The sequence below is a fragment of the Saimiri boliviensis genome, chromosome 12, assembly GCF_048565385.1.
Source record: "Saimiri boliviensis isolate mSaiBol1 chromosome 12, mSaiBol1.pri, whole genome shotgun sequence".
In the NCBI taxonomy this organism is placed as follows: domain Eukaryota; kingdom Metazoa; phylum Chordata; class Mammalia; order Primates; family Cebidae; genus Saimiri; species Saimiri boliviensis.
Genome location: NC_133460.1, coordinates 26,379,458 through 26,403,002, shown reverse-complemented (window position 1 = coordinate 26,403,002; position 23,545 = coordinate 26,379,458). Strand labels below are relative to the sequence as shown.

Below are 23,545 nucleotides of genomic sequence, written 5' to 3'. Positions count from 1 at the left end.
GCCATCGCTGCCATCTGTCTCCACAACTTTTTCATCCTCCCAAACTCAATCTCTGTACCTGCGGAACAATAACTCTCCAATCACCCCTCCCCACAGCACCCAGCAACCACTGTTCTACTTTCTGTCTCTATGAGTGACTACGCTAAGCCTCTTATAAGTGGGATTATGCAATGTTTGTCCTTCTATGACGGGCTTCTTGCACACAGCATAATGTCCTCGAGGTCCATCCTTGTTGCTGCACGTGTCAGTTTCCTAAGGTTGAATCCTGCACCCTGTATGTGTAGACCACATGTTGTTATTTATCATTCATCCATGGCTGGGGTGCTTCCTCCTTCTGATGATGGTGAAGGGGGCTGCTGTGGACACTGCTGTGCCTCATTGGACCCTCACAAGCTTGTGAGAGGCTGCTGTGATTAATCGCAGGATACTGAGTCTCTGGAAGGTCATGTCCCACAAGAAATGACAATGGAGATGAGATGGGTTCCAGCCCTGGAGCCACCAAGCCTAAAACAAGGTGAATAAAAGCAAGGTGGGGTCTATAGAGGTTGTCCAGAGGGGACATAGTGCTCAGAGGAAAGGGAAACATGCCGTTTTCAAGGCCACATTTTCAGTAGAACAGTGGGGAGTCCCTCGTACAGCATCACACACAGGCACACATGCGTACAGTGTGATACGTAGGCGGTCACCCGGCACTGCAACAGGAATGCAATGTGCCAGCTGCATGTGTGTGCGGCATGGCCCCGGTGCCCCCAGTGCAGAGTGACAGGCAGCACAACAGCTCTGTCACGGAGCACCTTTGCTGTCACGTACTGTATGCCTGTGTGGTCTGCTGGCTTGCAGGGAGGCAGGCATGGCATTCTCTGGGCCCTGCGGCCCGTTCACCCTGCACCGTACAAAGACTGGACAGCACAGACATCTCCTACAGCAGTCCAGTACATTCTGAGCCCTGGGTATAAGAAGTGTTTTACTGCTTTCATGTTTAAATGTTCTTAAGTTTGAGCTGGTCTTAGAATTGATTCACACTTAGATCCTTGATGTGCTTGTTTTTATTTTTCTGTCTCAAGTCTGTTATTACAATGATAGATTTTTACAATCCAGAAAATATGGTATATGTATATGCTGTGTGATCTGAGCCGGTGGCACCTGCAGGCAGTGTGACGAGGCACGGGTCAGCTGTGTGTTCTGTTTTCCCCACTTTCTTGGAGGTGTGTGAACGGCTGATGGCTAGGGCAGAGGGCTTGTCTCCCCCAGCAGCAGCCCATGGTGCCGTAGTTCCTTTGTTCATTTGTTTTTGAGACAGGGTCTTGCTCTGTCACCCAGGCTAGAGTACAGTGGCATAATCATAGTTCAGAGCAGCCTGGAACTCCAAGGCTTGAGCAATTTTCCTGCTTCGGCCCCCCGAGTAGCTAAGACTATAGAGGTGCACCACCATTATTGGCCAAAAAAAAAAGAAACAAAAAACTCACACATATTCTGTAAAGATGGTGTCTTACTTTGTTGCCGAGGTTGGAAAATGCCGTAGTGTTTAGGAGTCTTGCCCGCCTAAAGCGAGTGTCTGTGAGCCTCTAGAGAGTTGAGTCACCAGGAGGTCAGGCCCCTGCTGCAGTCCCAGCCCAAGCACCTGTTTCTGTCCCAGTAAAAGTACCAGTTGCTCTCAGGCCTGAGATCAGGCCCAGCCGAGTGGGGCACGGCAAGGCATCCGGCATCCAGCGAAGACACAGCAGCAGTGGCTGCTGCTGCATTTAATAAGAAACAGAAATAAAGTGCTGTGTTAATTAAGTCACAGCCCATGTGAAGTCAGCTGTTACCAGCAGTGGGGAAGGGTTTTCCGAACCACCTGAGGCGAGATGGCTGGTTTTTGTATAAGACAGATGCTAACTGCAGAGAGAACGGAGAACCGTGGGGTGGCACTTGGCTTGTCCTGGCTATTGACTTGGGAGGTCCTGGCGGGGTCAGTGCCGGGAGTCCTGGTGGAGTGTGTGCCAGGGAAGGTGAGGAAGCTGAAGCATCTGTGTCTGTGCTCACACCCCAGTGGACTATGCCTGCCTCTTCACTTGCTGCCTGCAGCTCAGCCCCTGCCTCTGAGGCAAGCAGCCCATCTCCTGGTACCCAGAGCCTCACGCAGGGCCAGACCACCCGACATAGCCAGGGCTGCAGGGCTGGACACAGAAACCTCCAGCCTCCCTCTGATTACAGCGTGAGGACATGGGGTCTGTAAAGGCCCAAACTGACTTGAGGAGAACCATTCAGGATCTCCAATGCTGTGTAGTTTTTATCATACATACTTAGGATGAGTATTGACAAAGCACATGCAATAGAGACAGACAGACCTGGGATAAACTCCAGGCTCTGGAACTTTCTAATTGGCATTATTGAACAACTGAGCCTCAGTTTCTTCATTCTTTAAAATAACTCCTGGCTGGGTGGGTGGTGAGGACTGAAGGAGATGCAGCATGAGCCTGTCTGGCTGAACTGAGTGTCCCCTACGTGCCCACCCCTCCTCCTAATGCAGGCAGAGTGGTTGCAGCAAGGCTAGGTGGGTTCACTCATTTAGAAAAGAGCCACAGCCTACAGGAAGGAAAGCTAATGGCTACTCTGAGGTCATCCCATCCTCCATGAGAGCAAGACCAAGAGGCAGCTGGACCAGTGTGTGGGCTTCCCAGTGCCATGCGGGTCCTATGCCTTTAGCTGATTCAGTACCGTGTCAGGGCCTGGCTCTTTCTTGCAGAGGCTCAGAGAGTGCTGGGTCCAGCTGTCTTTTCCCCTCACACTTTTGCCCCATTGCTTCTGAGGCTGTTGCTGCTGAAAGCTGCCCTGACAGTGCAGGCGCTGCTTCCTGTTGTCATCCCACAGTCCTTCAGATTCCCCACCTTCCTACCCGTGTCCCTAGCACTGGAGGATCCTGCCTCTCCTCACTTCCCCCACCTCCTACCTTCTATAACTTCTATCCCCTTCTCCTTTAGAGCCCCTGGTTGTCTTCCCCATGCACGCTGAGATTGGGGCCCAAGCCCAGGATTGCTCCCCAGTTCCTAGTCTGGGCAGGGAAAAGGATGTAGGGACTGGGTTCATTTGGCACCTCTTTCTATGTGCCTACTGTACCGCATAAGGTATGTCTTGCTCTCTCTCTCTCTCTCTCTCTCTCTCTCTCTCTCTCTCTCACACACACACACACACACACACACACACACACACACACACTTGCCTTCACACCAACAGCAATCATCCAAGGTTCGCAGACAAGGGCATGGGAGGTGAAAGAGATTAAGCAACTCACTGGAGTTCATCCTGCAAGTAAGGGGCACTGAAATTCCTGCCCAAGCCTGCCTGCTTCTGAAGCCAGTGTGCTTTCCACCATTGCACATTGCCTCTTTGATGGGCTAAACACAGCAGGTTAGATCACCTGATATGTCAACAGCGTCCTGTAAGTGAATCATTTTCATGGGTACTCTTAAATACCGGAAAGAATACCTGCAGTGAGAGTGGGTTGTCAGCCCACTGATAAAGCTAATCCCATAGCCAGATGTGGCAGCAGGTCGATTTGGATCAGTGTCATCAGGAAGGAAGAACAGACTTTCTAGCATGTATTATAAAAATATCTGCACATCTAGGTGTCCTCCACAATATTACTGAATTTCTTGTGAATGTGGGTCAAGAATTGAAGCTACATTGGAGAGGGGTTTAAGAATGTCTAATAGTCATTAAAATGCTCATCCAGAGACAATGGTGCACATAGATGTTGTGTCCTTACATGAAAGGAGTACTTCCTTTACTATAGAACATTTTTTTGGGCTTTGCAGCTTTCACCATCATACCATAATTATAGACCGTCCCCTGATTTTAACTCGGTTCAGTCCAGCAATAGTCCTTGCTAGCCACTTCTTTTCCTACTATTTTGCCTTCAATTTCACTTCATCTCTTAGCAATATTTAGCACCTCCTGAAGGATTTTACTTGAGAAGTGGCACATAGGATTATGTTGTTTCTGAGCTCTTCAGTATTCAAAATGCTCCTGCATCATTACATGTGAGCAACGTCTTAACTAAGCACAAAATCTAACAACTGTAGCCTTTTGCTTCAGAACCCTCTAGGCTTGGCTGGCTCCTTTGTCTTCTGGCCCAGATGTCACATGGGAAAACCTTCTGCCAATAAGAAGTTGTTCTTTTGTTGGCAATCGCAATATTTATTTTTTACAGTTCACTGGGATACAGGCAGGATTTGTTGCAGAACAATTCCAGCGTAGCTCTTGCTTCAGAAATTCTCTTTGATCACTTCGTCCCCTTTCAAGTTCTAGACTTAATTGTGCTGTTTTCTTTCATTTGGGTCTGGACTTTCCTTAGATAGGCACTCTGTAAACCTTAACTGGGACTCCCTGCCTTGTACCTTCTTGCTCCATTTTTCCCTTTTCTTTCTTTTTTCCTCCCTTTCTTTCTGAGAATTCAGTCCTAGCTGGAACTCCTCACTGGCAGCCACCAGAGTTTACATCAACCCACAGACTTATAATACAAGTAACAAAGCAATTCCACTTTTGCTTCTAGGGAATTTGGTGTTTTCTTTTGTGTTGCAGAAGTGAGAAAACCCATTAATTTTGAAACAAATGTATGCAAATACATTTATTAATATAGGAAATAGGAAAATCAGTTATTGCTTCCTTTATAAATAATACAGGCTTAAGTTTTAAAGATATTACTTTTGCTAAAATGCATTAGACAGCTGTGAAAAAAATAACATTTTTCTTTGTGGTAATATCTTTAACCAGATTTGTAGCACTAACAATATTTCGTATGTATATATTATTTTTATTTAATACAGGTAATCTTTTTATTACCAAATCATATTGTTTCTCAGGAGACTACCATCTGCACTCATAAAAGCTGCAAAAGGGAAACGGGACTAGGAGAAGGCATCAATCTCCTACAGATGCAAGGTTCTGCCTGCAGATTAAATACACAATGCTCCTAATACATTTCAATGAGTGACTCATTAGGTGAAGATTTATTTCAACACCCCGCCCCCATTTTATTTCCATTTCGATTCAAATTTGATGCTGGATGTCATTCCTTAATTTCAGCCGAGAGCAAAGCAATCTTGGGGAAAAGCCACATGTTTAAAGCCGCCCATGCACTGTGTTTGGTTGAGTCAGTGTCCCTGTCCCTGTGTGGGGAACAACCCACAGATCTCATTTGATCAAGTCTGACTCAGTAAATAGACCAGCCAGATCGTGACTTTCAGGCTCTCCAGGTCTGGCTGCCTTGGGTATGTGGTAGATTCCCCCTTCTCAGATAGAGCTGAGTCCCGCCCTGGCCTACACAGTGGATCAAGTTTGTCCCAGATCCAGGAATTCCCTCAGGAAACTGTCAAGGAGCAAAGCATGCCCTGTGGAGTTGCACCCATGGGTTTGCCCCAGTTCTGCCATTCACTGCCTCGGGAAAATCAGTGCACTTTGAGGAGCCTCCGTTTGCTGGTCTGCAAAATGGAAACACTAATTCCTTGCTGATGCAACTGCTGTGAGAATTAGGAGAGATCATCTGAGCATGGACCAGACATGCCCTTCTTTACCTCCATCCACCCCTGCAGCTGTCCCCCAAGGCTTCCTTGGGTAAATGCAGATGGAGCCCCTCAGCCCTCTGAGCAGGGAAGGGAGTGATGGGCACAGAGGGGGCACTGCTGTCCTGGGCTCTGTGCCTTGTTCCACATGTGCACTCTGCAGACGATGGCAGAAGGAGGACAGGTTTTTGTTATACAAAGGCCCAGCCTTGATGGGACAAGTGAACTATTGAATCGCTAAACTTATGTAGACCCAAGGCCCAATTTCAGAAACTCTCTCCTGGAGTCCCTCTGCCCCCAACACCTTCATTTTTCCAACTAGGACATGGAGGGAGGCACTTCTCTTCCTCCTCCCAACCCCCAAGACCACCTGTTGAATAAGGGTAGCATCAGCTGAAGAGTTTGACAATTCAGATGAGGGAATCACTGCATCTAGGGAAAGAATGTACCTGAATTCTTACATGGCCCAACCTTGACAGCCAGGCGTGGGGCTGTACCAGGCCACCTGTGGCCATGGGCCTTGGGACCAGGGCCGGCCCTGGCAGAGGCTGCGGACATCATGTACTTTGTGGACCAGCCGCCTGCACTTTGAACCCTGAAATTTCTCCAGCTCTCCACCCTCAGACCCTTTCTCTCTCATCGAAGCCAAGAACCCTGGTCCAAGAGTCTCCTTCCTGCCCACTTCTCTCCCCCACCAAATGCCATGTGCTATGTGTTGGATGTCACCAGCAAACTAGTGAGCTCTCCTCCCACCTTCCTCCTCCCTCTGCTTCTTGCTCTCCTCCAATCCCTGGTGCTCGCCCAAACCTTGCCCTCTGCTCAGAACACCCTGCCATCTTCCCCGTTAGCAGGCTTCCAGACTCATTTCTGGGGGCACCTCTCCAGGAAACCTCTGCTGACCTCCCACATAGAATGTTCACCCACTTCTTTCTCCTATGGTTGATTCTTTATTTCCTGCCTGTGGCACTTGGCTGGGAGCCTCTCTGGAACCGAGTCGCAGTCATTGGCACTCTTACTACCTCGTGTTGAGTGCCTAATTCAGAGCTGGCCCTCTGCAATCTCAGAAATGCTCAGATGTGGTTTTCCTGTCTCTGGTCTGGTCTCAGATGTCCACGGCAGGGAAACATGGGTTGATTACCATGGATCATGCACTCTCCTTTGGAACTCTGAAGCAAGGTTCCAGTGAGTAATGAAGGAATCAGTGGGTGGAGGACCGCAGCACACACACGTGGGCTGACGAGTACATGGGTGTGGAGAGGTGAATGAGAAGTGCTCACAGTGGAATCTGTGCTTCCAAGGCGGAATGGACAGAACCTGGCCAGCGGGAGGGTGCAGTGAGTGCAGCTGGTCATGTCGGTTCCATTTCTCCCAGGGCGGAAGCTTCGACGTGGCAGACAGAATGTTCCACAGTGTGAAGGGCACGTGGGAGTCAGCCTCCAGAGAGAACATGAGTGATGTCAGGGAGCTGACCCCAGAGTTCTTCTACCTACCCGAGTTCTTAACCAACTGCAACGGGATGGAGTTTGGTGAGTGGAGGTCTGGGTGAGGCCGGGTGAGTGGGGTTGTGGGGTTTTGGGGTGCTCTTTCCCGCAGCCCTTGATTGATGACCAACATCATTCGGACCTTTGCTAGGCCCACCCCAGGACCCATGCGCTTAAGGTGAGGTCTCCACTGGCAACAGCGCTCAGAAGGAAAGGTAGTTGCTGAAGAAGGGCACTGGCCCCAGGCTGCCAGGACAGTGCTGAGCCACCGCCCCACCCATTACCTTTCCTCCAAGAGTCCCAGGCCTCCACCAGCAGTGAGGCGGTGGCTAGAACAGGGGCCCTTGTGAGTAGCCCAGGTCTGGCACTGCCCTGCTGCCTCAAGACCTTGGACAAATTCCTGCCATCCCCACTGGCTCCATTTCTTCCATATCCCACAAATGGATTCATGCGGACTCTAAGGGCAGGACCCAGAGATGCTGGGTCTCCTGGGATCGGCTGCTGGGTGGAATCCCAGGGCAGCTAGCTGGACACTTATGGCAGCTCCTCCTCATTCCAGAACTGCAGGCCCCATTCCAGGACGCAGCAGGGCTTCTTGCTGCTGTAGAGGTGGAACACACAATGCAGGAGGTCCCGGTAGGCAGGTCCCCTGAGGACTGGGCGTACGTCTCAGAGCCTCCACTGAGAACACTTGCAAGGCTGAGTCAGGGCAATTTGCAGAGGGGATGTGTGGTCACAGCCTGGTGATGTGGGCAGATGTGGGTGCACAGGTCACAGCCTGGGCATGGTGTGGGCAGATGTAGGTGCTGGCCTGGCTGGGAATCATCTGCAGAGAACACGATGAGCCATCACCAGTGCATGTCTCAGGCCCTAGAGCCCCCTTCCTCAGTGTTCTCCTTCCGTCTCCAGACAGCACAGAAGGGCATGCGCCTGAGCCAGGCCAGATGCAGCCCCAGGGGGAGAACAGGGGAGATTAGCCCCTGAAAAACCTTATTCAGGGGTTTTCAGCCACAGATATGCAGCCCACATCCCTGTAGAGCATGCCAGACAGTGAGCCAGGCCCTGCGAGTCTGATCTGTGGAACCTGGGGACCTTGGCGGTGTTCAAATCATCAGTCACCTCACATGAGTTAGGGGTAAGAACTGAACAAAGGATGGATCCCACAAAGCGTGAGGAGTCCCACAGCAGGAGTCACTCAGGGAAGGTGGCAGACAGGAGGAGGTGGGTGGCCAGCCTGGGGTTAGAGCACTGGCCAGAGCACCCACCCTGTCTGGGAAACAAAGCCAGCTCTTCTGCAGGAGGCATGATGTGCTCAGCTGCAGAAATGACAGCTCCTACCAGGAATGGAGACCAAGAGAGCAGATGTCCTCAGGGAAGTCAGGAGAATAAGTGGTTATTGAGCACCCACTGTATACAGTGACCTTTTTTTAAGCACTGGGGATTTAGAGGGTCTCCTGGGATGGCATATCCTGAATATGTTTACATTCTGAGTGAGGATAGGAAAAAGGGAACAGAAAATATAGACAATATCTATATTGTAAGTGAAACATTGCTGGATGCTGAGAAGTCCTATGAGGAAAATAGGTAGGAAAATGGTTTGAGGATGACTCAGTAAGACCTGGGTTTCTCTGGTCCTCAGGAAGAAGCTGTTGAGGAGGTGGCAGGTGAGCTGAGCTGAGTAATGAGAAGGGCCAGGCCAGGCCCCTGTAGCCCAGAGAGAGCAGGGGAGCTCCTACTCCAGAAGCTCCTTGCAGGCTCTGGAGGGGTCAGGCAAGACTGCAGCTCATGTTTATGGAGCAACCATCATACACCTGACATCATTCTAAGCGTGTGGAGTGTTATTTTCTCCTTTAATCCATATACCAGCCCTATGAGATCATTCCTGTCATCACCTTGATTTTTACAGGTGGAAGATGAATCTCAAAGAAGTGAAGTGACTTGAGCAAGGTTGGGTAGCTAATGGGGAAGAGGGAGACTTGGGTCGAGTCCAGCCTCCTTTTTCTACTGTCTGGAGAATCTCTGTCTAAAATCTTGCTTTCCTCACCTTAAAAACGGAGATAAAAATGCATGAATTATCGAGTTAGAATGAAGATTCAGTGAGGTGATGCATTCCCAGGGGCTAGCCTTGCTCCTGGCGTAGAATCAGATGCTTAGAATGTGTCAGCTTGCGTCTCTTATCACTGTATCTCCTGATTGTTTAATGCCATGTAAAAGGCACCCAGAAGGAAGGGTGGGGAGGAAGACATACCACAATGACAATGCCAAAATCACTTTGGGTAACTTACAAAGCAAGCACTGGCACCGCCTGGGAAGCAAGGAGGGCCTCCTGGAGGAGGCAAGGTCTCGAGGCCAAGCTGAGGTATCATTCCAAGCAGAGAAGGTTGGAAGCAGTGTGGTCCACAGACAACATAACTCACGTTCTGACCTACACAAAATCAGCAGTCCCGCACAGCACATATTTCACATCTTTAGTTCCTAGCCTGGTCTGAGTTCCCAGTTACCCAAATCTCTGCTACTTCTCATCCCATGCAGGCTGCATGCAGGACGGGACTGCACTAGGAGATGTGCAACTCCCTCCCTGGGCTGATGGGGACCCTCAGAAATTCATCAGCCTGCACAGACAGGTGAGTCAGGCCAGGACCTCTGGTATCCTGCTGGGGACTTCAGCATCCCCTCAAGTTCCACTGAGGCTTTCTGTCCAAGTGGAGGGCCAGTGACCAGCACTGTGAGGCTTATATCTGGAAAACCCCAAGATGGGGTGGGGTCCACGCCTTGGGTTGGCAAGGAAAGACGGGCTCTAGGCTGTCTCAAGAGCTCCATTAGACCCTGCCCTGATGCCAGCTTGGTGAGAGTTTCATTGAAGAAAGTGAGATTGTGCCCTGGAGGGTAGGCCAGTGTCATCAGCCAACCCTACAAGCATGTCCACAACCTGGGCCGTACTGCTCAGTATAGCTCAGAGAGGGGTTGGAGCCTCCCAGGGGCTCTCACTGGCCAAAGATTTTCCAGGACTGGCGAGAACTTGGCTTATGACCCAAAAAACTGGAAATGGGTAGAGATCAGAGGTCATTTTAGGACACATGCTGAATCAAATTTCCAGGTTTGTTTAAGCACATGAAAGATGTTCAACACCACTGGTCACCAGGGAGAAATAAATTAAAACCATCATGAGATGAGTTGCTACAACACACCCACAAGAGTGTTTTAAATTTAAAAGACTAATGAAACCAACAGCTGACAAAAATTCAGAGCAACTGGAATGCCTGAGACATATTTGGCGGGAAAAGCAAAATGGTACAACCACTTTGTACAAAAACTTGGTAATTTTTTTTTACAAATGTGCAGGTGCATTTACCATATCACCTAGCAGTTTCACTTGTAGATATTTACTCAAGAAAAGTGAAAGCATGTCCACACAAAAACTTGTGCATGAATCTTCACCAGGTTTATTCAAACTAGTCAAAAACAAAACTCAAATGTCAGCTGGTGAACGGCTAAACAAATGATACGTACACACACACACAACGGAATACTACTAAGCAGTGAAAAGGAGCAGATTTACTAAATCATCAGTTTACATAAGCAGTGAAAAGGAGCAGATTTACTAAATCATCAGTTTACACAGAACAACATGGATGAGTTTTAATACATTATCCTACATGAAAGAAGCTATAACCCAAAGCTACATACCATGGGATTTTATATAGACATGAAATGTGACATTTAGAGGCAAACAATAAGGACAGAAAACAAATTAGTGGTTCCTAAGGTCTGAAGTAGGAGCGTGACCCCAAAGGAACACACAGGGGGACTTTTTGAGGGAAATGTTCTATGTCTTGACTGTGGTGATGGTCACATGACTGCATCAATTTATCAGAACACTTTGAACTGGGCATTTTAAAACGGCAAGTTTTATTGCATGTAAATTACACCTAAAAAGTAAAAATAACCTGTGGCAGGTCTGACTAGTGACAGCAGACTTATGCCTTCTCCTGTCCTTTTCTGCAAAGAGAAAGTTCTTGTTTTATTCTTGCCTCTGGAAACTCAATGATGGGAATCATCCCTCCCAGAGCCCACTGTCTTGAGTACTCCGGCCAGAGATGAATGTAAGCTGCAGGTAGCAGCAGCCTTAATCTGATAAAAGATAGAGCTACACATTATTCAGTTGAACAAAGAGTTACTGGAATGATGGACCTTTACATCTAAGCTGGATAAAGATGTAGCAGAAGACAGGTGAGTCCTGAGATACTGTAGAGTAGAAAAGGGACAAGGGGACTAGAGGTTGTGACAAGGTAGAAGAAGAGTCTTAGGAAGTACTTAAACACCCAGCCAGGTGAGGGTGCGGCTTTCACCAGGTAGATGTTTGAATGAGTGCTTTAGAAAATGAGGCAGTTATGAATACTTAACATGGTTAACTTAAGGTGTGGCCATGGGAATGGTGACTTTAGTTGGAATGGAGGCAAAAGTCTTTGGAGACGTGGAGCATCAGGAACCGAGAGGCCAGAGATTGCAATCACTGAGGATGATGGCAGATCTTGGAGAAGAAGGGAAGGCATGGCCAGGAATCACCACCTTTGATGAATGAGGAGAACAGAGAGAAGTTGTTGGAAGACAGCAGTGGGGATGAGGAATGCATAGAGCTGGATCTCATGCAACACAGAGGAGCAGATGTTTTGTCCTTTTTTTCAAGAGGGCAGAGGAGCAATACTCTGGAGGTGGCAATAAGGACTGAGGTGACATGGGCCTCATGTCCTGGCCCCAGACACATGGGTTATGCCCAGCAAGTAGCCACCACTTGAACTTGCTGCAGGGGAACTGGCGGCCCTGGCGAAAGCCAGGCTTCATCTAAGGAAAGGAAGTGGAGGAATGTGTGGGAAGAGCTTGAGGACTTGGGATATATGTTGGTTAACAAGAAGGAGGAAGAAGGGCCAGCAGAAGGGTCAGCTGTCCTGGCCTATGACCTTCCCTCACCTGACTATGCCTTTAGTGGTTCTGTGGCAACCGCCAACAAATGCTTTCCTGCAAACATCTCCAAAAGGCCATGAGGTATGCCGCAAGCCAGGTGGTAGGCTTGGGAGAGCCATACCTTTCATTACCCCTCATATGACATGACTCAAATGTGGCCTTCTTGACCCCAAAGCCACTTTAATCATAGACCTCAGAAAAGCTAACTTAGCACAGATGACCTGGCTTCTCCAGGTCCAGGTATGTGGGTCTACATGTCCTCCCAGAGGACCAATAAGGCGAGCCCAGACAATCCCAAATGAACAGCTTGGGGCTCTGGGCTCTATTCAGCAGAAGCAGGTGCCACCTCTCAGATAGACTGTGACATCAAGACACTGGGACATACTTCCTCTTGCTCATATGTGACACCTGACAAGAATTATTGCCAACCTGGGTTCCCCCAATCTGAGCCAGTGCCATCCATCTGGGCTGTAGGTATGAAGGATCTAGCATGCTTGGCTCTTATGCTAAAATCTGTTTCCTGTTGGATGTTACCTTTCATGAAGAGCAGATGTTGCTGATTTCCAGTGGGAGCTGTGGTCTTGAGTAGGGCGAGGTTTACTTCTCACTTAAAGGTTGTAAACTCAGATCCAGGCTCCGTGTTTGAGTTGAGAATGTCTCCTGTCCTCCCATCTGGGGACAGTGAGCCTGAGCATGGACAGAATGTTCCTGAGGTCTGTGGGTGCATGGGCTAGATGCTCCTTGCCTGCTGCATGCCCCCAGCTGGACACAGCTGCCCTAGTGAAGAAAGTTCACATTCCTGGGGGGCTAAGCTGTACCTCAGAAGCAGATTCTTTCATTTCCATGCCAGGGATGATTTAGAAGGATGCCCACACACATATCCAGAATTTCCCAATACCTGAGTGAAGTGGGATCTGCTCAGTGAGGCTGGATATTCCTTGTGGGGTTCTGAAGGATAAAAATTGGGGGCTGGAGGGTTGGGATCAAAAACCACACATGAGCCTGCCCTAGAAATGGGTTAATTATACCTGCCACCAAAGGGCAGTGTTCATGGGAGGAAACAACATCTGTGAAACTGCTAGCCGGTGCCTGGCATCGTATGTGCTCAGTGTAATTACCTAACTCCTGGAGCTGTCTGTGTGTCAGCCATGGACACAACCTAATTCTCACATGAACTTGCTACAAAGGTACAATTTTTATCCATTTTAGAGACAAAGAAACCGAGGAACAGAGAGGTCAAGGAATGTGTACATGGCAGCGCCCACACCCCCTGTGCTCCAGAGCACGCTCTCCTGATCACTGCACTTAGCCTCAGCCTCCTGGCTCTCTCTGGTCAGATCCAGCCCTCCCTGTTTCACATGTCACATCTCAGCAAGTCCCCAGGACTTTATTTTCAGCCTGGTCTCTTCCATTTAGATGTCTCTTTCCCAGGCCTGAACCTCATAGATACTGTGGACACCATGCTTGTTTTATGACGTGGTTGAGCTGGGGTAGTAGAAACAGTTAGATCTGGTTTGCTGCTGGCTGGAGGCAGGACTCGGGTGGCCCTCAGGTGGCTGGCTCAGACTGCCCAGAGGCCCATCAATTATCTCCCCTGTGCAGGGCCAGCACCCTGAAGCACGCGCCCCTTCCAAACTGTGCAGAGGGTGCATGAGTCCATGAGTGGCCTCGGTTTTAATGCTCTTGGGTTTTTGTTCCAGGCTCTGGAAAGTGACTTTGTCAGTGCCAACCTCCACCATTGGATAGACCTTATTTTCGGGTACAAGCAGCAGGGGCCAGCCGCGGTGGATGCTGTTAATATCTTCCACCCCTACTTCTATGGTGACAGAATGGACCTTAGCAGCATTGCTGACCCCCTCATCAAGAGCACCATCCTGGGATTTGTCAGCAACTTTGGACAGGTGCCCAAACAGGTACAACATGCTTTGTCATTTGCCTTGCTTTCTCAAAAGAGTGTGTGCAGTGTGAGGACATTCTCTCCTGGGGTAAGAGTAAAGGAGAGGGCTGAAGAGGTGAAAAGGTCCCCCATCATCTTCCTGTGCTTTCAATATCAGGCTTAACCCTCAGTTACCACCTGATGTTGATGCAGATGATGACATCATTAGTGAAACTGGTGAAAGCTGTGTTTATCTGTGACTAGTGTGATTTTTAGTCAACAGATACATGGTAACTAATTACTTGTGTACATATCTACCCTACAGGGTTGTTGTATCCAATGAGTTAAGACATAAAAAGTGTTTGAAAGTGCCTGAGATATAACTAGCACTTAACAAATGTTAGTTATTAGTGTGACTATGTCATTGAAATCTCTCTTAAGCTCTGGGTATAAGGTATTATTTTATAAACCAGGAAACTGAGGCTCAGAGAGGCCAAATAAATACCTTGCCTAGAATTACACTATTAGCAGTGAACAGAGGTAAAGCTCTGGTCCTATCTAAGAAGTATAAAGCTTGCACCATATTGTCACCGGTGTGAGAGCATCTGCCTTCTACCTGCTGGGCCTCTGGTGAAATTGCAAAGTCTTACCTGGGCCTTCTGCTCTGCTGTCTCTGTCTCCTGTCAAGATAGTCACTTAGCAATAAGAGGTTGTGCATTCTGTTGAAATACTGATGAATGCACAAGTTAGGTGCTTATTTAGTTGATTCCAGCCCTGGTAATCCTCCAACTGTCGTTCTGTGTGAATATGTTTTGTTCCTGAGCGCGGCTATCTGGGATAAGAAGCATAGCCCCGCTACTGGGGTCACAACCTGGGCAGTCAGCCACCGTGCTGGGAAATGAATGCCTAAAACCAGCCAGTTCCAGAACCGTCCTGTGCAACGGCCTTCCCACTTGCAACCATGGGGACTGGGGGGGCTCCTTTTGCAGTTAGTGCAAAACTAACATCTTTCTCTCTGGTCTCACATGACATACTGAAGTTTGCTCAGCTCCCAGGTAAAGGGAATCTGAGGATAGTGTGAGAGTGACTCGGAGATTGGATGGCACACCCAATGTGGGTTTGCTGGGAGGCTTTGTAGGAAAGAAAGAATTTTAGGAAAGAAGCCTGCTAGCCTAGAAATGGTTTCATTTCTTGAATTTAAAAAATATATAATAATACAAAGCAAGAAAATAATTCAAAGTAGTGGCCGCCACCATCCAACCATGTCCTGCTTCATGTACCCACAGCCCATGTCCACAGCATAGATCTTTTCCTGTCAGTGTAGTCATGGAGTACACACAACTTCAGAATCTGACTTCGCTCAGCGATGTGTCATATGAGCTTTTAAGAAGTATTTCTAAAGTAGCCATCAGAATGAGAATGCCCACGTGCCCCAGTCTGAAGACAAGATTGCAGCACTCACCATGCCCCATGCTGCTCCTAACAGGGGCTGTATCCACTAGCCCCAGTCACCCTGAGAGAGGAAGAGTGTTCATTATTAAACACTCATTGAAAACTCATCATTCTGATTTCTGCCTGCATTGATCACACACCCAGCTTTTCTAAATAGGTTAGCATTTATTTGATCCAGGACTATAACTGAGCTGAGGTTTCTCTGAGACACCCCATGCCCACCCCAGCTGCCCATCAAACCTGAGCCCCAACTTTGCCCATGTCAACAGCCCAGGCCAGCTCCCACCTCTTCTCTCTCCAGCGTGTGCCTGGTGGATGACTTGCTGGAATGTGCTGCTGGCTGGAAAGAGCAGCCCAGCAGGAGTAGAGTCTGGGATGGACTGCAGGGTAGAGAGCTGGATCTGGCACAGCTGCACAGCCTGGTCCAGCAGCAAGGGCTCAGCCAGGCAGCATAGCTCATGCTCAGCGCTTGGCTCGGTTATGCAGAAAATTTGGCATTAGGCAGAGATCAGGGCAGAGATCAGGGAAAAATGAGAAATAGAAAGACCATTGATGGGATTTGCCTGTATTCTTTGGAATACTTGAATGGATGCTGTAGAAGAATTATGTTGATGCTTAGATAAATGAGCCTGCGGAGAGTTCGTGAGGGAAGAATGAAAAATATGAGAAAGGTTGAGCCAATGAAGAGAACCATGTGATCTAGGAGGGAAGAGGATCACTCTGGCCCCCTGACTGAGATAGTTCTTCTGGGGACCAGGGGTTCTTCAACAAGGTCAGTCTTTTCCCAAGCAGCTTGGGAAAGAAGAGAGATTTGTCAGGCAGAAGGGCTACCTGTATGATCTTGAGAAAGTAGCTGTCCCTCTCTGAGCCCCAGGCCCCTCACCTGCAGAATCTGAAGGCTGGACCAGAGGTTCTGTTCATGTTCTGTTTTACCAGGATCAAGCCCAGCTGTGGCAGCCCCCAGAGTGGGGGTGACGCTATGGTGTGCACAGGGACCACCCCTCCTTTGGGCATGTCTCCCCTCATGTGTATCTGTTCCCTGTCTCTCCAGCTCTTTACCAAACCTCACCCAGCGAGGATTGCAGCAGGGAAGCCTCTGCCTGGAAAGGATGTCTCCACTCCCGTGAGCCTTCCTGGCCACCCACAGCCCTTCTTCTACAGCCTGCAGTCACTGAGACCCTCCCAGGTCACAGTCAAAGGTGATTCTCTGGCCATGCATTGTTTGGTGTCCTGTTCCAGAGTTGTCTCTTCAGTGTCTGGGTTTCTCTGGAGGTCCAGGGCCACATATCTAGGCAAGGTATTGGGGCCTGACTTTGAATGGCTGCATCTCCAATCAGCCGTATTCTAGGGGGCATTGTCTCTGGGAAGTGTCTAGAAGGCCCTCTATTACACCCTGACTTCTGAAGACTCACCTCTCTCTCACTATTCAACTCTGACTTCTGAAGGCTCATCTCTCTCTCTCTCTCTCTCTCTCTCTCTCTCTCTCTCTCTCTATTAGACCCTGACTTCTGAAGACTCACCTCTCTCACTCACTATTTGACCCTGACTTCTGAATGCTCATCTCCCTTGCTCTCTCACACACACACCCCTATTTCAGGCATACACACGTCTCTCTTCCTCTTCCTCTCTTTTATACATCCACACACACACACATGCACACACACACATGCACACACACACATGCACACACACACGTACACACACACACCTCCCCTCCTCAAGAGACCAGTGGAGAGTCCCAAGTCTCCCAAGGAAGGGTTACAGTCTCTATGCCTGGGCCACTGGACCTCCTAAGCAGGGCAGGATAGGCAGGCAGCAGTAGCTAAGAACATGTCCTCTGGGGCTTTGGAGCAGATGGCCCAGGAGTGAATGCCAGCCCTACTGCTTCCTGCCTGTGTGACCTTGGGCAAGCCATTGAACCTCCATGATCCCATGAGGATTGGAATAGGGTTGGATGGATGCGGTTGAAGAACTGTGTTGATGCTTAGATAAATGAGCCTGCAGAGAGTTTGTGAGGGAAGGATGAAAAATATGCGAAACAAGTTGAGCCAAAGAAAGGAGCCATGTGATCTAGGGAGGGAATATGATCACTCCGGCCCCATGACTGAAAGATGGTTCTGGGAACCAGGGGCTCTTCAGCGTGGCCAATCAGCAGGAGTTCAGTGAGACGGGCCACCTTCATGCCCAGCACATAGTGGTGATTATGAGTCCATCTCTTCTAACCAAAGTTCAGTGGCTTCCTCGTCTGCTGCCAAGGCTCAGAGAGGCTCTCTAGAAGCAGGAGTTGACTGAGGTGGGGGTGGTCCCACCCAGCCCAGGAGGGAGGATCGCCCAGATGGAAGCAGAAGAGAGGGTGAGGCTGGGTTCCTAAGGCCATGCATGTATGAAGTCTGGTGCCTGTGCCATGTGAGGACATGCACTGCCTTGGGGGAATTCCACTACATTGAACAACATGCAGAACCCAAGAAGTACAAGGGTGGGTTTACAGGGGTTTTAGTGGTGTCCTTTTTTATCCTTGAAGTCCAAGCACAGTGTCCTCGGCACACTCCACCCTGGTATATAAGGTGCCTGCTGCTCTTGGCTCTGGGGACCATGCCTCCGTTTGCCCCAGGACTGGGGATCTGCTGCCGGCTTGAAGTCCCTGGGCAGTCAGGCACAGCCCTTGCCCTCATGGAGATGGGCATGCAGTGCAAACCACATCAACAGTGACAAGGGAGAGCAAATCTCCCATGCGGGCTCCAGGAGACTGATGCAGACCGTATCAACCACGGGTCCTGGAGGGCCTTCCTAAGGCTTAGTATCCCCATGTGTAAGACGCGGAAGACAATGGCCCTGCCCTCAGGCTTGTGACAGTGCCATGAAGTGGTGTCTGTCACACAGGCAGGCACCAAGCCAGTGCTGAGACAGGAGTCCTGGCAGATGCTGGTGCCACTCTCAACATGTGCTGGGCCTTGCTTTAAGAGGCCTGGCTTCACTCTCTCCTTTTCCTCTGAGCAGCCCCAGAGGGTAAAGGCCATCGATGCCTCAGTCCCTCCCTACAGGAAGAGACATCCCACAGTCCTATCCTGGAGCCTCTCCCAAATCCTGCTCTCTCTCTTCCTCCTAGGTCAGGAAGAGGGTAGTTTTCTCACTTCACCCAGCACAGGGCAAGGCAGGGGGTGGCCCCCACCAGGAAGTAGGAAAGGCCCCTACGTGGTGGGTGTGATGTGCACGGTCTCGGAAACTAGGCCAGCCTCAGTGTTTTGAGCTGACAAGCTGCACTAAGCTCTGTGCCAGCGGACACACATTGAAAGGGGCATGGTTGTCTTTACTCCGTGGGAAGAGGCTGGGGTCTGAAGAGAAGGAATGACTTGACCAGGATAACGGGGCTTAGAGTGAGGGCTGGACAGCTCCAAATCCCATGCTCTGAGCCATATTCCAGCTGGGGCGGAGGGTGGCTCCCAAAGTGGAGCTGAGGAAGGACGGGAAGTGTGTCTGCCTGTCATGTCTGCCTGGAGCCTGACTGTAGTGGATGCTGTCCTTCCATACATGAGTTCGCCATACTAACTGGGGGGTAGATATGTACCTCTTTTCTCTAGGCTCAGAGTCCCCCAAAGGGGCCATTGGCCACATTGTCTCTACCGAGAAGACCATTCTGGCTGTAGAGAGGAACAAAGTGCTGCTGCCTCCTCTCTGGAACAGGACCTTCAGCTGGGGCTTTGATGACTTTACCTGCTGCCTGGGGAGCTACGGCTCTGACAAGGTGAGCCAACTGCAGGGAGCAGGGGTGGCCTCAGGACCTCGGCCTTCCTCCAGCTGGAGGCAGAGATGGCCCCGAGATCAGCGAGTCCAAACAACCTCGCCCACTTTCCCTGCAAGACGTGCTGCCAGCCTGGGAGGGAGAGGACTTGGTGACTGTGCAAAAGCCCTCATTGGGCCAGGCCTCAAACCCTCCTTCCAAGGAGCTGAGTTTACAAGTTGGCAGTACACACTGTCACCTCCAGAGCAGAGGCTGGCTGGACATGTGACTACATTGAGTTCACCTACACTGGCACTGAGTGTGGGTTGGAAGTCCTGGGGGCTCCTCTGGTTCCAGTCATGGTTTACACTCAAAGAACACATGCTGAGCACTCATGGGGCCTGCAGGAGCAAGCCGTTTTCCTGCTAGTCCTCCAAGCCCCAGTGTAGGCCATGTAGACACCTCCGCCTTTTTGATGTGGCCCCTGCCCTCCTTCCCAGGCCCCATTCCTACTCTAGCTCCCTTCCCTAATCCCATCATTTCCAGTGAATTCTTGACCCTCCCAGCTCCCCAAGCCCCTCCTTGGCCTTGCCCCACCAACTTCTTGGGGCAGCCATGGAACTCAGCCCCTCCTGACCCCCAAACTGAGCCACCCCCTGCTGGTGCTCATGGGGTGTTCCCAGCATCCCTCACTTGCCTCTTCCTATCCTCTAGAGGAGAAGCTCCTGCTTGGGGATCTGGGATGGTCTGGATTTTGTCATCAGGGCCTGACTCCTGAACACACGGCATGTCCCCAGTTCCCAAGGCACCCAGACTGGCCCACATCCCCCTGTGACTCTATCCCGGGCTCCTGTACCTGCTGTCTCATCCTCCTTATCTCCCACAGATCCTGATGACATTCGAGAACCTGGCTGCCTGGGGGCACTGTCTGTGTGCTGTGTGCCCGTCCCCAACAACTATTGTCACCTCTGGGACCAGCACCGTGGTGTGTGTGTGGGAGCTCAGGATGACCAAAGGCCGCCCGAGAGGCTTGAGCCTCCAGCAGGTATGCAGCTCAGGCAGGTGCAGTCCTCAGGTGGGGACAGTACCTCAGATGGGGACCACACCTCTGGTGGCATGGCACCTGAGCAGGTGTGGTGCCGGAATATACCCTAACTCTGCTCACTGAGAGACCTGCCACCCTCAGGAGCCAGGAATGAGTGAAGTGAGGTGCAGAGGGCAGCCCACAGCTCAGTGTCATTCAGGGGTATCCTTTTATTCCCATGGTGGATTTGACAGGTACACAGGGCAGGTGCCTCCACAGAGGCCCACACCTTAGCAAGAGATGCCAGGGTACACACAGCGACTTCATGGAAGTCTGGTGAAATCAGTTTGCTTACATCAGATAACATTTTGGGGGCATTTTGCCACAAGGTGGTCTTTATGCCAAGCATTTTTACATGGATTGCCTCATTTTCGCTAATTGACAGCCCGGAAACGTAGGTGCCATGATCATCCCTACTTTATTAGTGAAGGAAAAACGAGATGCAAAGAAGTTTAAGTGGCGTATCCAAGGTCAAATGAATGACGTTCAGAAAGAAGTGGTTGAGGTGGGGGAGGAGCCCTGACCCAGGAGGCAGAAGACATGCGGGCACCACCAGCCACCATAGGGAATGCTAATCACAGTGGCACTTCCCATTTGCTTCACATTCCAAATGCTCCAAGGCCCTTCTGTGTCCCCATTTTTTCCCATGAAGAGGGAGCTATTATTCCCACTTTCAGACAAGGGAACTGAGGCTCAGAACAGCTTGCATCTGAATCTAGGTTTGTCTAACTCTAAAGCCCATGCACTCTCCCTGCATACTGTGGAATTCGCCCTAGAATATCACTAGGGGACACTTCCAACTCTAAAATCCAATTCAATTCTGCGTCCGTTTTTACTTAGCCACAGAGCCCTAAAGTAACAGAAACAAAGATAAGCCGTACAAAATCACCACTGACCAAATTTACTAAAGCGAACGTGTTTCACTGGAACCGATCCTGAATTTCTCTGGATGACTTTCAAGCCACTTCTGTCTCCTTGGAGTTTGTCCTTGTCTCCTGGTGCCACTCAGGGCATGGAGGGTGCAGGGTGGGTACTGAGCAAATGTAAGGTAAAGGAACAGATAGGGCAGTGTGAGAGGGGTTGATGCGTCTGCAGGGGCAGTGCACCCACGGAGAGGCAGCGGTACAGGCGACAGGCAGGTGACCTTCACCAACTGCTGTTGTCAGTGGGCTGGGTGCGATTCTCAGTCTCAGTGAAGGGACTGAAAATGAAAGACGGGGGTGCCCTTCCCCCGGTATCCCCAGTACCCGTTTACAGCTTGCCCTGGGGACTGCACACAGTTCCACCTGACCCTGGGGCTGGCCTTGGGGTACTGGTGAAGTCATTTTTCTATCACCCTCCAAGCTCCCATTTAACAGTGAAAATGCATGGAAATACCCTTGTATCGACCCCGTAAAAACGTAATTTATCATCCTCTCCTACTTCCAAATCAACAGGAAAAGAGATGGGACTCCCACATGCTATTTTCTAAAAATAAAACACTTTATCACTTACCTGTAAAGGCCAATGTGGCCTTGTGGGGTCCCCAAACTCACAGCTGCCCAGTGAAGGAGTCCACCCCTTACCTGTGGGCAGGAAAGTCATCACTGCAGAGCTTCACAGACAGTTCAAAAATTATTTTGTTTTTAAAGATAGTGCAACATTAAAGAGAAATTTTAAATTCACTTCAAAGACAAACTATTCTCTACAATCCCTATGTAAGTTTTCATTTTTGCATACTCTTATCCCAGATATACATATTTATAACTTTCTGATCATTGTGTAGATGTTTTTATTCTACTTTCACCCAGCTTATCCAATTGTTTCCATTTTTCTACAGTCTCTATAATTTGCATTGCAGTCATTCCATATCATTCCATTTCCATAAAATTACATTTTGATTGTTTTGTCATATCAGTACACTAGTTTAATAAACCATTTCTTCTAAAACTAGACAATTAAGTGTTTCCAAGTTTTAACTATTTTAAATAATGCCGCAGAAAATATCTCGGTTGCTGTTCGATTCTGATTGTTTTCTTATGATAAATTTTGAGGAGGAGAATTATGAGCAGTGACATGGTGCTTTCCAAATTAGTTCTGACTTTACGGTACCACCAGCAATCAAGAGCACCCATCTCATGGCAATGTAACCTGCATGAGGAATTATTTTCAGGGGTTTTCTTTTTGCTGTCATTTTTGCTGCTGTAGTTAGGTATAAGGTAATATAATGAAATTATTTTAATTGGCCTTTCAGAGAAGTATCATTCTGAGAAAACAACCCCCCTCCCCGCCCTGAGGACACATTTGAAGCTGCTATCTCCTTCCTTGATTTCTCTGGCTCTTGCAGATGGTGGGTGCTGGCTGCCTCATGGTGCTTGAGTTTCCAGGCTGGTTGGAAGGCAGCCAGCCTGACCTGGGTGGGCAGTGCCAGGCACACAAGCTGTTTCCTGAGAAGAGCAGGCAGACTCGGTCCCACTCGTAAACAACACCTGCAGGTGCTGGGGCTCAGAGCTCCTCTCTGCATCCTGAGCCTTGTGTCTGGGTTCCCTTCTCTGTGCTCCTTGGCATTGCTGTGTCCCCTGTGGTCAGAACAGAGTCATCAGACTTACTTCATTCTGGGAAGAGATTCAGAAGGTTCCTGTCAACTCCTCTGCTTTCCCCTGCTCACTTAGGCAGTTTCTGTTTTCCTAGGATGACCTAAATCTTCTGTGGGTCATACCCAAAAACTTGCCAGCACCATCTGGTTGGCATCACCTTAGGATCCATGGAGAACAAACGGGAGCCTGTGGCTGAACCTTTCATTGCTCTGAGCAGGCAAAGTGACAGCTTTGAAAAACGATGCTTAGCTTCGTTGACCCAAATGAGTGCACAATGGTCTCTGTCCTGAGGGTGGAGGCTTACCACTTGGTAAGCCAGGTCAATTATGCTTTAGCATGCCACCTCTGTGTCCCTCCGGCTGAGTCCAGGGGATAGCAGGCACATGTGAGCACAGAGTACCTCAGATCAGGGCCTCTGGGACCTGCAGCCTCTGGGGTACTGGTGATGGAATCCACACCATTGCCTGCAGCAGTTGGCCAGGGGATACCAGCATGTGTGGTGGGCCACTTCAGTCCCTTGGGAAAGTGTCCAAAGAGAACAAGGCCTTCAGCCAGATCTGAACACACAGCTATCCGTGAGTCAGGCCAGGCCCCACACAAGCCAAACCTGAAGGCCAAGACCAAGGAGGTGTAAGTCTCCTAGTGACAATGAATCCAGACCTATCAGACTTGAAAAGATCCATCTTTGTTATGACTATGTGGCCTCCCCTTTTCTTCTTCCCAGTTTAGTTCAAGAGTACACACGCCTCTAAAGTTCCCTTACTGAGATGGTTCTCAAAGTTGGGCACATGTGAGAATCCTCTGAGGGCTTGTGAAAATTCAGGCTTTGGGGTCCCACCCCCAGCGTTTCTGA

At 49.6% G+C, this 23,545-nt stretch overlaps 1 protein-coding gene across 6 annotated transcripts in view; it reads left to right on the top strand.

Annotated features, from left to right (window-relative positions):
- The window catches only part of WDFY4 (WDFY family member 4), a 304,899-nt gene that overhangs the window by 272,437 nt on the left and 8,917 nt on the right, over nt 1-23,545 (top strand). For 5 of the 6 annotated variants that reach the window (XM_074382131.1, XM_074382127.1, XM_074382128.1 and 2 more), the window contains 6 exons: nt 6,916-7,069; nt 9,557-9,648; nt 13,687-13,899; nt 16,366-16,513; nt 18,872-19,056; nt 19,919-20,077. In XM_074382131.1, coding sequence (XP_074238232.1) covers nt 6,916-7,069; nt 9,557-9,648; nt 13,687-13,899; nt 16,366-16,513; nt 18,872-19,056; nt 19,919-20,077 — 951 coding nt within the window. The remainder of the gene's footprint in view (nt 1-6,915; nt 7,070-9,556; nt 9,649-13,686; nt 13,900-16,365; nt 16,514-18,871; nt 19,057-19,918; nt 20,078-23,545) is intronic. The other variant, XM_074382129.1, reaches the window with a different exon arrangement.